Source organism: Aquarana catesbeiana, linkage group LG09, assembly GCF_042186555.1.
Source record: "Aquarana catesbeiana isolate 2022-GZ linkage group LG09, ASM4218655v1, whole genome shotgun sequence".
Lineage (NCBI taxonomy): Eukaryota > Metazoa > Chordata > Amphibia > Anura > Ranidae > Aquarana > Aquarana catesbeiana.
The window spans coordinates 24,374,417-24,392,255 of record NC_133332.1 but is presented as its reverse complement, the minus strand read 5'-3'; the positions used below and the strand labels follow the sequence as shown (position 1 = coordinate 24,392,255).

At 45.2% G+C, this 17,839-nt stretch overlaps 1 protein-coding gene across 1 annotated transcript in view; it reads left to right on the top strand.

The window, feature by feature from the left end:
- The window catches only part of BCORL1 (BCL6 corepressor like 1), a gene marked incomplete in the record, with an annotated part of 153,659 nt that extends 136,529 nt beyond the window's left edge, over positions 1-17,130 (top strand). The window contains 4 exon segments of the mRNA XM_073598146.1: positions 8,041-8,186; positions 10,809-10,886; positions 12,812-12,968; positions 15,829-17,130. Coding sequence (XP_073454247.1) covers positions 8,041-8,186; positions 10,809-10,886; positions 12,812-12,968; positions 15,829-16,099 — 652 coding nt within the window.
- Positions 17,131-17,839: the final 709 nt, after the last annotated feature.

The window sequence follows — 17,839 nt, the reverse complement described above, 5'->3', positions numbered from 1 at the left end:
GTTGTTGGTGTCAGACGGGTTGGTCTTTCAAAAACTGCTGATCTACTGAGATTTTCACACACAGCCATCTCTTGGGTTTATAGAGAATGGTCTGAAAAAGAGAAAATTTCCAGTGAGCAGAAGTTGTGTGGAGAAAAATGCCTTGTAGATGTCAGAGGAGAATGGGCAGACTGGTTCCAGATGATAGACTGGCAACAGTAACTCAAATAACCACTCGTTACATCCAAGGTATGCAGAATACCATCTCTGAACACAACACATCAAATCTTGAAGCAGATGGGCTAAAGCAGCAGAAGACCACACCAGGGGCCACTCCTGTCAGCAGGAAACTGAGGCTACAATTCGTACCATCTTACCAAAATTGGACAATAGAGGATTGGAAAAACCTTGCCTGTTCTGATGAGTCTCAATTTCAGCTGCGACATTCAGATGGTCGGGTCAGAATTTGGTGTATATAACATGAAAGCATGGATCCATCCTGCCTTGTATCACCAGTTCAGGCTGGTGGTGGGGGTGTAATGGTGGGGGGGGGGATATTTTCTTGGCACACTTTGGGCCCCTTAGTACCAATTGAGCATCATTTAAATGCCACGTCCTACCTGAGTATAGTTGCTGACCATGTCCATCCCTTTATGACTACAGTGTCCCCATCTTCTGATGGCTCCTTCCAGCAGGATAATGCACCATGTCACAAAGCTCCAATCATCTCACCACTGGACAATGAGGTCCCTGTACTCCAATGGCCTCCACAGTCACCACATCTCATCCAATAGAGGACCTTTGGGATGTGGTGGAACAGAAGACTCCCATCATGGATGTGCAGCCGACAAATCTGCAGCAACTGATGTTATCATGTCACTATGGAGCAATGTTTCCAACACCTTGTTGAATCTATGCCACCAAGAATGAAGGCAAAAGGGGGTCCAACCCACTACTAGCAAGGTGTACCTAAAAGTGGCTGGTGAGTGTATGTGTAAAATAAATTCTTTCTTTCTTTCTTTCTTTCTTTCTTTCTTTCTTTCTTTCTTTCTTTCTTTCTTTCTTTCTTTCTTTCTTTCTTTCTTTCTTTCTTTCTTTCTTTCTTTCTTTCTTTCTTTCTTTCTTTCTTTCTTTCTTTCCCCAGTCCTAGACTGATGGGATAATGTTAGGGAAGCACATGATAGTCTCTGCAGGGGGCTTGAGATTTCAAACCAGCTTATTTGTATTTGATGAAGAGATCTTTGTGTCGTCACCTTATGAAATCAAACCTTTTTTGTTTATTAATTGTGATGTTGAGACGTTGCCGAGATGCTCAGCACATCAACAACATGAAGTCGCATGAGATGCTGAGCCACTAGTTCTGCAATGCCAGACATCATCTCTCCCCCACCCCCCACCCCCCATCCTGCGTCCCCCGTCTCCTGCACCCGACCTTCCCGTCCCTTTGTCTCCCTTCTCACCATCTTTCCCATTTCACCTTGTCTGCTGTCCCCGGTCCTCAGCGTCCTCGCAGCCTGGTGACTTCACGTCATTGCTCTCATAGCAACATGTCTCCTAATAATGACTCAGTGCTGGAAGACGTTCTTCTCTCTGGATAGAACTGCAGTTGGCTGAAAAGTGATCAGTTCTTACGTTGTGCCGTATTTTATGCAGTTGTGAGGCTTATTGGTAGGTGACCCTATGCTGACTTACTTTTTGTCACCATTCCTGGTAAATAGTTGCAATATTAAATTTCTGCTCGTGGGTTTAGAAATCTTTAAAGCAGCCACATTGAATTCCAGTCTTCGTTCCTTTCCTGCAACCCATCTACAGTGACTTTGGTCATCTTCACTCTGCTGGTTGAGACCGAGTCCTCTATCCTCTGACCTGGACCACTACTACTCCAGTTCCACCAGACTTGTGGTCACCATTCACCCAGCTCCTCACCAGTCGTGACTGTAGAAGTGCTCGGTGTACTCCTGCACCTTCCCCTGCAGTGTCTATTGCTGATCCGCCCGCAGCCTCAGAGACGGCCATGCAGTTGGCTGCAGTGACCATTTCTAATGCTGGTTCTGGGTCACCCTGAAGACACTTTGCTTGAGCTATAGAAGTCTTCTGCTATTGGTCAAGATTTAATAGATTGTTTTGGCTCTTAATGACGCGGAAAGCTACAGCAGTGGTCTCCATACTGTGGCCCAGAGGCAAGGTGTGGCCCTTTGCTTAACTTTATCCGGCCCTTGGGACACTATTCCTCTTACTAACACCAATGATGGGGCACTATTCCTCCCACTGACACCAATAATGGAACACTATTTCTTCCACAGATACCAATGATGGGGCACAATTCCTCCCGCTGACACCAATGATGGGGCACCATTCCTCCCACTGACAACCAGTACATTTTCAAGTTCCAAAGGCCTCAGTCCAGCCCCATTTAAAGTCTGAAGGCCAGTAAACTGGGTCTTTATTTAGAAAGTTTGGAGACCTGTGCTCTAGAGGATCAGTCTACTGTTCTTAGTCTTGGTCCTTTTCAGAGCTCCCACAGTTGTAAAGACCTTTGCATTACACCCTCTCTTTGCTGGATTTGTTCCTGTTTGGGATCGATTTTGCGAAACACTGGTCTGTATGCTCTGTGGATTTCCTGGTGACCCCTTCCTAGCAGAAAACCACTAGTCCAATAGAGGGTGTCTTCACATTTAAGGCTTGCTTCAACTAACCATTGGAATGCCCCTTTAAAACTCTTTAAAAGGCCCTGTCCTTCACCTTGTTGTGGCAAGAGAAATGGATCACTTTCTCATTTATTGTGTAGAGCAGATGCATGGAGTGTTTGGGCTGTAATGGCCTGCTGGAAGCTTTTTGGCTTGCCTACAGTATCGGTCCATACAGGTGCGCAGAGCATTTTGGGTAAAGTGATGGAAGGCAGACATTGCATCCAAGGAGAATTTGACCTGGCTGGTCTTTGAGGGACAACATCTCTTCAATCTTGCCCTTGACGTGATCATCTCAGATATCACTGTCCACCTGCCTCAGCATAAGAAGTTCCATTCATTTTATATTTTCAACTCCTGGGGTTGGCACTCTCAAGTCTTCCAAGCCTGGTACTCTTACCACCCACAAGGTCCATGGTGAGAAGCTTTTTAAACACGCAGAGAAGCCTTCACTAGCATGAAGGTGTGCCTCCCCACTGGCAACACCTTACCAGTCATCAGATGCAGAGAGTGCCCTCTCAGGATTACAGACTGAACCTTGGCCAGGCACTCTCGTCGGCTCCTCACCTTCCTGTGCCACTGCAGACTAGTGGACCTGTCCCTGGTCCCTTGGGATCAACTAGATATAAGGATTCCCGGCTGTAGCTCCTGTACCAGTTTGATCCTTGGAGATGTATCCCAACCTGATCCTCTGTTCTCCCACAGAAAAGATGTCTGCCCATTTTGGGATATGCAAGTCCACCAGTGTGGCATGTATCCATTAGGTCTGTCATCCTTGTCCCTTCCCAGGAGGACAATCTGGCCTTCGTGGTCAGCCAGGTTGTTCATCATCCCCCTGGAGCTTTAAAGTGACATTAAAGTCTTTCTTTTAAAAAAAAAAAATACAACAAACATATTATACTTACCTGCTTTGTACAGTGGTTTTGCACAGCGTGTCCCCGATCCTCCTTTTCTCTGGGTCCCTCACTGGTGCTCCTGGCCCCTCCCTCCGGCAAGTAGCTTGCAATGGAGGCATCCAAGCAGGCTCCCGAGCTGCGGCTCTTCGTGTCCCTTCAGACAGAGCCACGGCTCAGCCCTGCCCCCTCTCTCTCCTGATTGGCTCAGTGGCTGTGACGGACAGCAATGGGACCCAAATGCTCCTGCTGCCGTGTCAGCCAATGAGGAGGCAGAGTCCCCAGAGAGCTGAGGCACTCCTGCACATCGCTGGATTGAGATGGGGCTCGGGTAGGTATTTGGGGGGGGCCTGCTGCACAGAGAAGGTTTTAATCTCCTTGAATAGAATGTATGAAGGTAAAAAACCTTGAGCCTTTAGAACCACTTTAACTCTAATGCTCCGTCAGATTTTCCAACGCAAAATGTTCGCTGGGAGCTTTTTGTCAGAAATTCCGACCGTGTGTAGGCTCCATCAGACATTTTCCATCGGAATTTCCGTCACACAAAATTTGAGATCTGGATCTCAAATTTTCTGACAACAAAATCCGTTGTCTGAAATTCCGATCGCCTGTACACAATTCCGACGCACAAAGTTCCACGCATGCTCGGAATCAAGCAGAAGAGCCGCACTGGCTATTGAACTTTTAATTTTTCTCGGCTCGTCGTTACGTGTTGTACGTCACCGCGTTCTTGACGTTCGGAATTTCCGATAAGCTTTGTGCGACCGTATGTATGCAAGTCAAGTTTGAGCCAACATCCGTTGGAAAAAAATCCATGGATTTTGCAGTCGGAATGTCCGAACGATCGTGTGTACGCGGCATAACTCTTAACTAGTCTTGCCCCTGTACCTCGAGGGCCGGTTCACACTGGTTCCGACATTTGTGCTCTGGAAGTTGGAGCAAGTCGCATGACGTGTCAAAATGAATGGTTCCCTATGAGAGCCGTCTTAACTGGTCCGACTTGCGTCGGTCCAACTTTGAAAAAGGTTCCTGCACTACTTTGGTCCGACTTGGGCGCAATTCCAGTCCATTGATTTGAATGCAAGTCGGATCATCATCTTAACTGATCCGACTTGTGCTTTGAGGGTCTTGAAAGGGAACCCCACACCAAAATAAAAAAAAAAAAACGGCGTGGGGCACGCTCCCCAAGACAATATTGGACCCTTCGGTTTTGAGGGGAAACCCCATGCCGAAAAAACAAAAGCGCGGACCCCACCCCCCAAATTTATACCAGACCCTTATCCGAGCACGCAGCGCAGCAGGTCAGGAAAGGGGGAGGAGCGCCCCTGCCCCCCCCCCCCACAATACCAGGCCACATGCCCTTAACATGGGGGGGGTGGGTGCTTTGGTGCAGGAGGAGCTCTGCCCCCCAACCCCAAAGCACCTTGTCCCCATGTTGATGGGGACAAGAGCCTCTTCCCGACAACCCTGGGCGGTGGTTGTGGGGGTCTTTGGGCAGGGGGCTTATCAGATCCCGCGCCACCCCCCTAATGTGAATGAGTATGAGGTACATTGTACCCCTACCCATTCATCCCAAGTGTAGTGTAAATAAAAACAAGAGACGGTTTTTAACAAGTCCTTTATTAAAAGTGAAGAATGTCCCTCCCGTCGTAGCTCCAACGTATCTTCTCCCTCTGGTCTTCTCCGGTCTTCTCCCTCCGGTGATATGTTCTACCTCTGGTCTTCTCCGGTCTTCTCCCTCCAGTGATATGTTCTTCCTCCGGTCTTCTCCCTCTGCTGCTGTCTTCTCCGGTCCTTTTCCGTCACTGGCTCTCACAGTTGTCATCTCTGATGTCTGCCAGTTCTTATATAGCCATGGGGGTGGCCATAGTGGACCATAGTGGCTAATCACACCAATTAATTTAATGCAAATATACTTACAAGCATCTCAGGGTAACAAAAACTCAAAACCACCACGCTGTGACTTCATAGGCCATTATCTCCCCCCCCCCCCCCCCTACGAGTTTTGTCCTCAGGAGATGTAAAGTACAACTTGACAGTGAGGACCTCCCGTGTCCCTCAGTGGACTCCCAGTGGCTTTTACAGTGAGTACAAAATTCCTATTCATCACCCAGTGTGCTGTGTCGTATCCGCTATATTTGGAAGCAGATTGCGCCAGGTCCTGGCCTTTGAACCTTTTTTTTTTTTTTGAGGACCAAGCCAGGAGAACCTTCTTATAAAAGGCTGGAATCTTGGACTCGGGGAATGTGTCAGACAGCGATGATAAAAGACGTCGATGAATATGGAGCTTCCCTTTCCTTTTTGAAATCCACAGAAATCGGTATCACACACCCAAGTGCGTAGTCACTGGAGCTTTTGACGGCTCTCTCCGCTGTGACCAGGGGGGCCTCCCAGGAAAAGTTCCAAGATGGTCTCCTGCCCAGTCGAGGCCTGCGGTTTCCATGGCGACCGTGCATACAGGATGTAACATAACTGAGTTATTGCACTCTGGAGGACGCAGGGAGATTCGGGGGAGTTGGGAGGGATGAAGCGGACGGCTTGGCATTCCCGTCTCGCATATTGTAGCGCCTGTAGAAAAAAAAAAAAAAAAAATGTGCGAAGCGGTAGCTGCTTAATTGGATATGCATAATTAATACTTGAGTGACAGATGATTAATTGCATTCTTCCACGCTCGCTTTTGTGTAGCCGCTATTTTTATAAGTCGCATTGTTGGAGTTCCAGGGACAAAATTAAAGGCGCATACCGGTCAGATATAAATATATATATTTTTTTTCCATTCGAAAGGTGGACTCCGGGGACGCGGCGCGGCGGCTTAACAGCTGTAATCGTCTCCCCGCCCCTTTTTTTTTGTTTTTTGAAGTTCGCGTCCCGGGGGGGGGGTTGTCCTCCTACTCATGAGCTGAAAGATGGAGGAACAGTGAAGTACAATCACTACTAGTCAGGAGGCACAGGCTGCATATGTATACAGAGCAGGGGTAGGCAACCTCGGTACTCCCAGCAGTTGTAGAACTACAAGTCCCATGATGCATTGCAAGACTTTTGACAGCTAGAAGGCATGACTCCTAGAGGCAGAGGTGTGATGGGGTTTGTAGTTTCACCACAGCTGAACTGCCAAGGTCACCTACCCCCGATGTAGCGTTATACAGTGGTCCTTGTGTGTGTGTGTGTGTGTATATATATATATTCCAATTAGAGACTATACCGAACTCCTTTCACCCTTCCCCAGTGTGCCTTTACCTGGCCCATTAGGTATGCCCGATTACAAGACATGACTGTGATTGGCTGTAACAGTTGTCACATGATCGGTAGCCTGCTGGCTTTTTATCATTACTAGTGATTGACATCAAGCAGGATGATGATGGTAAAATATATATATATTTAATTAATAAAAATAAATATTTTTTTAAAATTATTATTATTATTATTATTATTATTATCATTATTATTATTATTTTTTTTTTTTTTTCCCGTCCTGCAATCGCACCGCCCCAGTGTGAAAGCACTCGGGCTTTTAAATTGAGGTGACTTGAGAGGCTCTTTACAGGCACTATTTTTAGCGCTAAAACGCATGAAAAGCACCTCCAGTGTGTAAGTGGCCTAAAAGCGTTCTATCAGGTTGAGGTCAGGACTCTGTGCAGGCCAGTCAAGTTCCTCCACCCCAAACTCGCTCATTCATGTCTTTATGGACCTTGCTTTGTGCTCTGGTCCAAATCATTTGGAGGACGGGGGATTATGGTGTGGGGTTGTTTTTCAGGGGTTGGCCCCTTAGTTCCAATAAAGAGAACTCCTAAGGCCTCAGCATACCAAGACATTTTGGACAATTTCATGCTCTCAACTTTGTGGGAACAGTTTGGGGATGGCCCCTTCCTGTTCCAACATGACTGCACACCAGTGCACAAAGCAAGGTCCATAAAGACATGGATGAGGGAGTTTGGGGTGGAGGAACTTGACTGGCCTGCACAGAGTCCTGACCTCAACCCCATAGAACACCTTTGGGATAAATTAGAATGGAGACTGCAAGCCAGGCCTTCTCATCCAACATCAGTGCCTGACCTCACAAATGCTCTTCTGGAAGAATGGTCAAACATTCCCATAGACACACTCCTAAACCTTGTGGACGGCCTTCTCAGAAGCTGTTTTTAGCTGCAAAGGGTGGGCCAAATCAATATTAAACCCTACAGTCTGGGATGCCACTGGGGGCAAGTTCATGTGTGTGTAAAGGCAGGCAATTTTCATTACATACCTTTTTTTTTTTTTTTTTTTTTTTTTTTTTTTTTTTTTTTCGACTCTGTGACATCACTGGGTCTCTGTGCTTCCCTATGCAATGTAGGCAGATCATGGCTGATGGGAGGGTGCTGTACACAGCTTCCTGAAACAACATCAGAGTGAACACCAAAAGTATATATAAAAGTCTCGTAGGGGGATTGTTTGGATGGTATGTAACGGATTGTATCACTTATCACCCAATGTTCTTCTGACAGGCCCATACATGACGCCGTGGTCAACGACAACATAGAGACGGTGTGGCTCCTCCTCTCCTACGGTGCCGATCCCACGCTGGCCACCTACTCCGGACAGACGCCTATGAAGCTGGCCAGCAGTGAAGCCATGAGGACCTTCCTGAGCGGTACGTTGGGGGTCACAGGTCAGGGATGGCGCCGGAGAACCTGATCTTGTGTTCTAGTCATGTGACTTAAAGTGCAACTCCACTTATAGTACACAGCGAGGGGCCGTATGTGCTAGTTATATATTCCTCTACAGGTCTGGGTATATAGTCTGTATACAGCTCGGGGTATATAGTCTGTATACAGCTCGGGGTATATAGTCTGTATACAGCTCGGGGTATATAGCCGTATACAGCTCGGGGTATATAGTCTGTATACAGCTCGGGGTATGTAGTCCGTATATAGTCTGTATACAGCTCGGGGTATACAGTCTGTATACAGCTCGGGGTATACAGTCTGTATACAGCTCGGGGTATATAGTCTGTATACAGCTCGGGGTATATAGTCGGTGTACAGCTCGGGGTATACAGTCTGTATACAGCTCGGGGTATATAGTCGGTGTACAGCTCGGGGTATATAGTCGGTATACAGCTCGGGGTATATAGTCGGTATACAGCTCGGGGTATATAGTCGGTGTACATCTCGGGGTATATAGTCGGTATACAGCTCGGGGTATATAGTCGGTGTACAGCTCGGGGTATATAGTCGGTATACAGCTCGGGGTATATAGTCGGTATACAGCTCGGGGTATATAGTCGGTGTACAGCTCGGGGTATATAGTCGGTATACAGCTCGGGGTATATAGTCGGTATACAGCTCGGGGTATATAGTCGGTGTACAGCTCGGGGTATATAGTCGGTGTACAGCTCGGGGTATATAGTCGGTATACAGCTCGGGGTATATAGTCGGTATACAGCTCGGGGTATATAGTCGGTGTACAGCTCGGGGTATATAGTCGGTGTACAGCTCGGGGTATATAGTCGGTGTACAGCTCGGGGTATATAGTCGGTGTACAGCTCGGGGTATATAGTCGGTTCATATACAGCTCAGGATATATAGTCGGTGTACAACTCGGGGTATATAGTCGGTGTACAGCTCGTATACAGCTCGGGGTATATAGTCGGTGTACAGCTCGGGGTATATAGTCGGTTTACAGCTCGGGGTATATAGTCGGTGTACAGCTCGGGGTATATAGTCGGTATACAGCTCGGGGTATATAGTCGGTTTACAGCTCGGGGTATATAGTCGGTATACAGCTCGGGGTATATAGTCGGGTGTACAGCTCGGGGTATATAGTCGGTGTACAGCTTGTATACAGCTCGGGGTATATAGTCGGTATACAGCTCGGGGTATATAGTCGGTATACAGCTCGGGGTATATAGTCGGTATACAGCTCGGGGTATATAGTCGGTATACAGCTCGGGGTATATAGTCGGTGTACAGCTCGGGGTATATAGTCGGTGTACAGCTCGGGGTATATAGTCGGTATACAGCTCGGGGTATATAGTCGGTATACAGCTCGGGGTATATAGTCAGTGTACAGCTCGGGGTATATAGTCGGTATACAGCTCGGGGTATATAGTCGGTATACAGCTCGGGGTATATAGTCAGTGTACAGCTCGGGGTATATAGTCGGTGTACAGCTCGGGGTATATAGTCGGTGTACAGCTCGGGGTATATAGTCGGTGTACAGCTCGGGGTATATAGTCGGTGTACAGCTCGGGGTATATAGTCGGTGTACAGCTCGGGGTATATAGTCGGTGTACAGCTCGGGGTATATAGTCGGTGTACAGCTCGGGGTATATAGTCGGTGTACAGCTCGGGGTATATAGTCTGTATACAGCTCGGGGTATATAGTCGGTTTGTATACAGCTCGGGGTATATAGTCTGTATACAGCTCGGGGTATATAGTCTGTATACAGCTCGGGGTAAATAGTCGGTGTACAGCTCGGGGTATATAGTTGGTATACAGCTCGGGGTATATAGTCGGTGTACAGCTCGGGGTATATAGTCGGTGTACAGCTCGGGGTATATAGTCGGTGTACAGCTCGGGGTATATAGTCGGTATACAGCTCGGGGTATATAGTCGGTGTACAGCTCGGGGTAAATAGTCCTAGCAGGTTGTATAGTGGTGGCTCCTGGGTCTGGGTGAAATCTTCCTGCTGGTAGTCCTGTCCTGCGGTGACAACACTTCCCCTCCATAGATACAGTACAGGACTGAGCGTTGTCACCCGAGGACAGGAGGGATCTTATTCTTGGTATCACCAGGTGAAAATAAAGGGGGGGAGGGGGTTGGTATGATCACCTGCACACTGAGCACTCAATCCTGACATTTTTGGGGGACATGGAAGTGGCCCCACCCCCGGCAGCCTGCCAGAGTCTGTGATAGGCTGATGTACTCAGCGGCTGATTGGCTGTTCCTGGGTTTTGGGGTCTGTGTGTTCCGGGACATATGACCAGAGCTCGGAGTACTGGACTATGATGAGCCTCAGGCGGGGGGGGATGGGTACGGCTCCTGTGCCTCCTGGGTGCAGGAAGACGCTGGGATTGGACGCACCCAGGATGAACGCACAGTGTGCTCGGGGTCTGTACTGCAATGTATTAGATATTTATCCTTTCAGGGCTGCATGGAGGGCGCACCGTTCTCTCCGCACACTGACTCGGGTGAAGTTCTGGTCTGGAGCTCCGTACCTCGGATGTTTGTCTTCTCCTGGCTCTCACCCGTCTATCTTCTCTCTGTACAGATTACCTGTCAGACCTGCGAGGACGCTCCGACGGCGACCCCCGGGCATCATGGGACTTCTACAGTAGCTCTGTATTAGGTAAGACTTGTGTTCACTTGACTCTCTCCTGGGATAAAATGGCTTACTCCGATATCACCGCACACTGTGAGCTTCTCACTATGTGCACTAGAAAGCTGCAGCAAGTCAGGTAGAGCCTTTCCCCTGCCAGTTCCTTGCTGGTGGATGTCCAGCATCATCCAGCCCTTTTCACAGCCTTGTCCCGTCCATTTCATTCATTGATTTCCATTCCTTTAATCGCAGAGGCCGAGCATCCCATGTAAGTAATGGTGGATTTTGTGTTTTTTGTGCTGCCCCCGGGCAAGACGAAAATCCCCCAAATCTAAATTTGTCCCACCCCAGACCCTGAAACATGATTTGTCTAAATGCCACATATGTGGTCAACGGGGCAGAGGATGGGGTCAGCGGCACATGGGACGGAGTCAGCAGGGCAGAGGATAGGTGGCATTGATGAGGAGGCACTGTTGGACAGCACTGTTGAGGCGACACTGTTGAGGCAGCACTGATGGGCAAAGTTTGGGCGGCAGTGATGGGCACTGTTGGGATGGCACTGTTGGGGGCGACACTGATGGGCACTGTTGGGGGCGACACTGATGGGCACTGTTGGGGGCGACAGTGATGGGCACTGTTTGGGCGGCAGTGATGGGCACTGTTGAGGCGGCACTGTTTGGGCGACACTGATGGGCACTGTTTGGGCGACACTGTTGGGCACTGATAGGCTTCACTGTTGGGCACTGATAGGCTTCACTGTTGGGCACTGATAGGCTTCACTGTTGGGCACTGATAGGCGGCACTGTTGGGCACTGATAGGCGGCACTGTTGGGCACTGATAGGCGGCACTGTTGGGCACTGATAGGCGGCACTGTTGGGCACTGATAGGCGGCACTGTTGGGCACTGATAGGCGGCACTGTTGGGCACTGATAGGCTTCACTGTTGGGCACTGATAGGCTTCACTGTTGGGCACTGATAGGCTTCACTGTTGGGCACTGATAGGCGGCACTGTTGGGCACTGATAGGCTTCACTGTTGGGCACTGATAGGCTTCACTGTTGGGCACTGATAGGCTTCACTGTTGGGCACTGATAGGCGGCACTGTTGGGGCTGCACTGATAATCCGGACACTGTAGATGTCCCCCTGTCTTAGTAGCCAGTTACCGTCTCTCCTCTGGGTGAGGAAAGGAATGCTGATAACCTGTAAGTGTGTTTATATCATGATCAGCTATGATTGGACACAGCTGATCACATTGTAAAGAGCTGCTGTGATTGGCTCTTTACCCCAATCTGTGGTCAGTGGGGGGGGGGGTGGATGGGGGTAGCTCCTCCTGAAAAAATGCCGCCCAAGGTAAACTGTTTGGCTCACAATAGATACCTCCCTGCATGTCAGCATTTCCTATCCTGGTCTGCCTGCAAATACATCCTGCCAAGGAACGCCGGTCTGACCTCCACCCATCAAGGCTTTTTTTTTTTTTTTACGCTTTTTTTTTTTTTTGCATAACTCTTCCCAAGAGCCGGGCTACTGCCTACATCAGGGCTGAGGGTTTTTGAGAGAAGTGCTGAGATGTTTTCATGAAGCTCCCACCAGCCATGATCTGCCCGCATTGCATAGAGAAGCACAGAGACCCAGTGATGACATCACCGGGTCTAAAATAAGGTCTGTAATGAAAATGCAAAGATTTTTCTTTTTAAATGTAATAAGCATGCTGATGAGAAAGTAAGAAGGTACCAGGGAAGACCACGTCTAAACAGTCCAAAGTTCAGCTTTAAAGGACATGAATGTGTTGGGGGGAGCCGCATGCACAGCGTCCTTACTTCTCAGCATTACACCCATCGTCCAGCAGAGGTCCCCAGCACAGAGTAGGAAGGTGACCCGACCTCATCCCATACAGGACGGGGAGGGGAGGAATCTTCTGGTCGTTGTTGTAATTTGCAGGAACATTTTTTTTCAGATGCGAAGGATGAAGTTTGCCACAACGTTCTCCTAGACCCCTCCGAGACGTCCAAGAAGGAGGAAGGGGAGAAGGAGGAGGAAGACGACTTCCTGTTTGAGTTCTCGGAGGCCCCGCTCATCCCCTGCTACAACCTGCAGGTCTCCCTGACTAGCGGGTAAGAGGCTGCCAGGCGCTGCTCATTATTATTATGGTGGAAAACGTCTCCCTCTTGTGGGCAATGTGAGGAATTGCACATCAGAGGACTTGTAGGAATTAAAAGGAGCAAAAATACGCGCCGTGCGGTTTATAACCTCTTCATGCCCTAAAGCCTTTTCCTGACATTTGTTAAAATCCGTATTATTTTGCTAGAAAATTACTTAGAATCCCTAAACATTTTATGAATAAAATAGCGAATAAAATGGCGGTCGTTGCAATATTTTGTGTCACACCATATTTGCGCAGCAGTCTTACAAACGCAATTTTTTTTTAGGGGGGGGATAATTTTTTTTTTTTTTTAATTAAAACAAAAAAGTGAAGTTAGCCCAATTTTTTACGTCTAATATGAAAGATGATGTTACGCCGAGTAAATAGATACCTAACATGTTGCGCTTTAAAATTGCGCATGCTCGTGGAAGGGTGACAAACTACAATACTTAAATCTTCATAGGCTATGCTTTAAACCTTTTTTACAGGTTACCTGTTTAGAGTTACAGAGGAGGTCGAGGGCTAGAATTATTGCTCTCACTCTAACGATCGCGGCGATACCTCCCATGTGTGGTTTGAACACCGTTTACATATGTGGGCACGACTTGCGTATGCGTTCACTTCTGCGTGCGAGCGCGGAGGCACAGGGCGCTTAAATTTTTTTTTTTCTTGATTTAAAAAAAGGTGTAAAAAGTAAAATAAGAAAAAAAAATACTTTTTACACCTTTTTGAAAACAAGAAAAAAAAATGTTTTAAAAAAAGGTGTAAAAAGTAAAATATTTTTTTTTCCTATTTATTTTACTTTTTACACCTTTTTTTAAAGCAAGGACAGAAAATGTTTTAAAAAAGGTGTAAATTTTTTTTTTTTCTTATTTATTTTACTTTTTACACCTTTTTTGAACTTTCTTTTTTTTTATCACTTTTAATTCCTATTATAACAAATGTAAGCATCCCTTGTAATAGAAATAAGCATGGGCTTATGGCGAGATCTGGGGTAAGAAAAAAAATCCCAGATCTCACATTTACATTTAAAAGTGAAAAAAAAAAAAAAAGGCATTTTGCCCTTTTGAGATGGGAAAAAAAATCATTCCTTTAAGGCCGGAATGGAAAGTGTAAAAATAAAATGAACAATAATGAAAAAAGAATTTTAAAGCGCCCCCATCCCTGCGAGCTCGCACGCAGAAGCAAATGCATACGGAAGTCGCGCCCACATATGTAAATGGCGTTCAAACCACACATGTGAGGTATCGCCGCGATCGTCAGAGTGAGAGCAATAATTCTAGCACTAGACTTCTAACTCTAAATATGTAACCTGTAAAAAAAATTTCAAGCGTCGCCTATGGAGATTTTTAAGTACCAAAGTTTGGCACCGTTCCACAGGTGTGCGCAATTTAACACGTGACATGTTTGGTATCTGTTTACTTAGTGCTGCACCATCTTTCACATACAAACAAATTAGACTAACTTTTTTGTGTTTTTTTTTTTTGTGTGTTCATTTTTTTTTTTTCCTTCAATTCCTGAAACCATTTTTTTTTTTTTTTTTTTTTTTTTTTCAAAAAAGCGTTTGAAAAATTGCTGCGCAAATACCGTATTCTCTAGGGTCTCTGCTAAAAAAATTAAATATTTGGGGATTCTGAGTAATTTTCTATCAAAAAATATATGATTTTTACATGTAGGAGAGAAGTGCCAGAATTGGCCCGGTATGGAAGTGGTTAATTCACAAAACTCAAAACTTCCTTTTTTTTTTTTTTTTTTTTTTTTTTTAAATACAAAGCATTTGAAAGACCGCTGCGCAAATACAATGTGACTTAAAATATTGCAACGATCGGCATTTTACTATATATATCTCTCTCTATAGATGGATAGATTAGATATATATATATATATATATATATATATATATATATATATATATATATATATATATATATATATATAGAGAGTATCTATCTATATCTACATATATAGAGATATAGATCTATTTATCTCTATATCTACATATATAGATCTATATATCTCTATATCTATATAGAGATCTATATATATATAGATATGTATAGATATATATAGATATAGATATATATCTATATATATAGATATAGAGAGAGAGAGATCTCGAGAGAGAGAGAATCTATCTATATCTACATATATAGAGATCTAGAACTATCTATATATATATATATATATATATATATATATATATATATATATATATATATATATATATATATATATATATATATATATATATATATATATATATATATTCTCTCTCTCTCTCTATATATATATATATATATATATATATATATATATATATATATATATATATATATATTCTCTCTCTCTCTCTCTCTCTCTCTCTCTATATATATATATATATATATATATATATATATATATATATATATATTCTCTCTCTCTCTCTCTCTCTCTCTCTCTATATATATATATATATATATATATATATATATATATATATATATATATATATATATATATATATATATATATATATTCTCTCTATATCTATATATATATATATATATATATAGAGAGAGAGAGAAAGAGAGATAGAGATAATTCTATATATGTAGGTATAGATAGATTTTCTCTCTCTATCTATCTATATTTAGAGATTTTATATATATAATATGATAATAAATGGCTTCATATCATCACTATCCCTAAGTTTTTTTGGCAACGATCCGTCATATTTTCAATATCAATGCCAAGATTTGACCATTTCTGGCAGCGGGTGCGAACTTTGGATCACAGCTGTACACATTTTATATCCATCTGAAATGTATTTCCTTTTTTTTTACCTGCAGACCGGGTAACTGGTTCCTCATCTCCGACGTCCTGAAGAAGATGAAGCTGTCCTCCCGGATATTCCAAGCTCGCTACCCGCACTTTGAAATCGCCAGCATGCAGAAGAAGGAGTTCACCCTCCAGGCGTTCACCAGTCAGATCCTCACGCCCTCGGAGGGGGTGGACCTCTGGCCTCAGGACAGTGGGGAAACCGTAGAGTTAATCAGGTATGAAGCGGAACTAATTCGACTCTTGGGCTCTGCGGTGGAATTCCAGAGCGCCAGCAGCTGACGAGCGAGGAAAGGGGGGGGTTGCGTGAGCGCGAGACCTTTTTTCAGCTGCTTAATAGGCAATAAAAACAAGAGGAGGAGGCCTTAGCGATGCCAGCACCGGCAAAAATGGATGTCTCGGTTTTTAGCATTTCCCAACGTTCTTTTCTGTAGAAGGACAATATCTCTGCCGGGACATCGGAGAACCGCTTGGCTAGCCAAGATGTGAAATTCAATGGTGACGGCCTGACGGGTTGACCCGTGTGACTTCCTCGGCCACGACTTTCTCTCCATCCGTAAGCCCGTCTTGTTACCTCCACCTCGTGCTGAGCAAGCATCCAAAGCCTTTCCGTTCTTTTTCTTCTTAATTTTTTATTTATCTCTTTTTTTTCCACGAGCGTGATCCTTTTTTGGAGAGAAAAAAAAAAACAAGCTCAGATATTGCCGCAGTACAGCCGCCGGTGAAGGCGGATCCACAGTGACTTCGTTACGGTCGCTCATAACAGGAGAGACAATCATGAAGGAACCCGAGATGGAAAGCCAACTACAGCCAAGGAGGTCGTAGAACTTGGAAGCCTCGCTGTCCTTCTATAATAAAACCTGAAATTGCTGGGCCTCATCGACGATGGAGCTGGCAAACCGCCACGAGCTACCTAACTTTTTTTTTTTTTTTCTAGTCACCTGGCCTACCGGGCCTCTCTCTACGAATGAAGTCCCAAGCATCCAACGTGCTGGTCTACTGATGATACTCAAAAAAAAAAAAAGAAATGAAGCATGGCCGAACTCTATGGGTTTGTTAGGACAACGGAACAAGCCCCCACCGTGCCAGTGAATTAGGAAATAAAAAGGCATACCATAGAAAAAAAAAATGCAAGCGCCATGTTCTTTCCTGCAGGCCAAGGCCTACACCACTAAGACGCTTCGGACCCTGATCTATACCGTGGACAAGGCAGAAAAAAAAAAACCATAGGCGGCTACCGACCGGGGAGAAGGTTTAAAAAAAAAAAAAAACGTGTGAATGTGCTCAGGGCTATTCTTCCCGCCTAAAACAAATCTAATGCTTCTTACTTTTTATAGTAAATGCTAATTTTAAAAGCAATTTGGAGTGAAAGGTTAAAAAAAAAGACAAAAAAAAAAGACAAAAAAAAAAGCGTGTGACTGTTCGCTTCCTCCGAAGCAAAGGAAACCGACGAGAGAAAAAAAAACACACAAAACACAAAGGCCCTCATGGCGGGGCAGGCTGTGTGTCGCTCCACGTGAACCACACAGCACTTTAAATTCTTTTTGAACTGAGAAATTTCTTTTTATTGTAAATGGTACAGTTTTATTGTACGGGTGCTAAAAAAACAAAAAAAAATACAACTTAAAAAAAAAATATTTATTTGATGGCTTGGACAATCCGTTATTTCAGAGTATCACTGGGAATGGTGGGCGTGGTCGGGGGGAAAAGACCACAATTCATACTAACCGTTATTTATGTTTTATTTCTTTATGGGGGAACTTGAAGGGTTAGTTCTAGGGGTGCACCAATATATATCGGGCGCCTAAAAGAGGGTTATTGGTGTTTTGTCGATAGGGGAAAAAAAAAAAAAAAAGCTGCCGATAATGGCATTTCCTATTGACTTCTTTGCAAGAATGTGTCCTGCTGACTTCAATGCAAAAGTGCGTCCCGCTGTCTTCAATGCAAAAACTGCTGAACTCTGCACTCTGTACCTAGCGCACTCCCGATCTCTGCACTCTGTACCTAGCGCACTCCCGATCT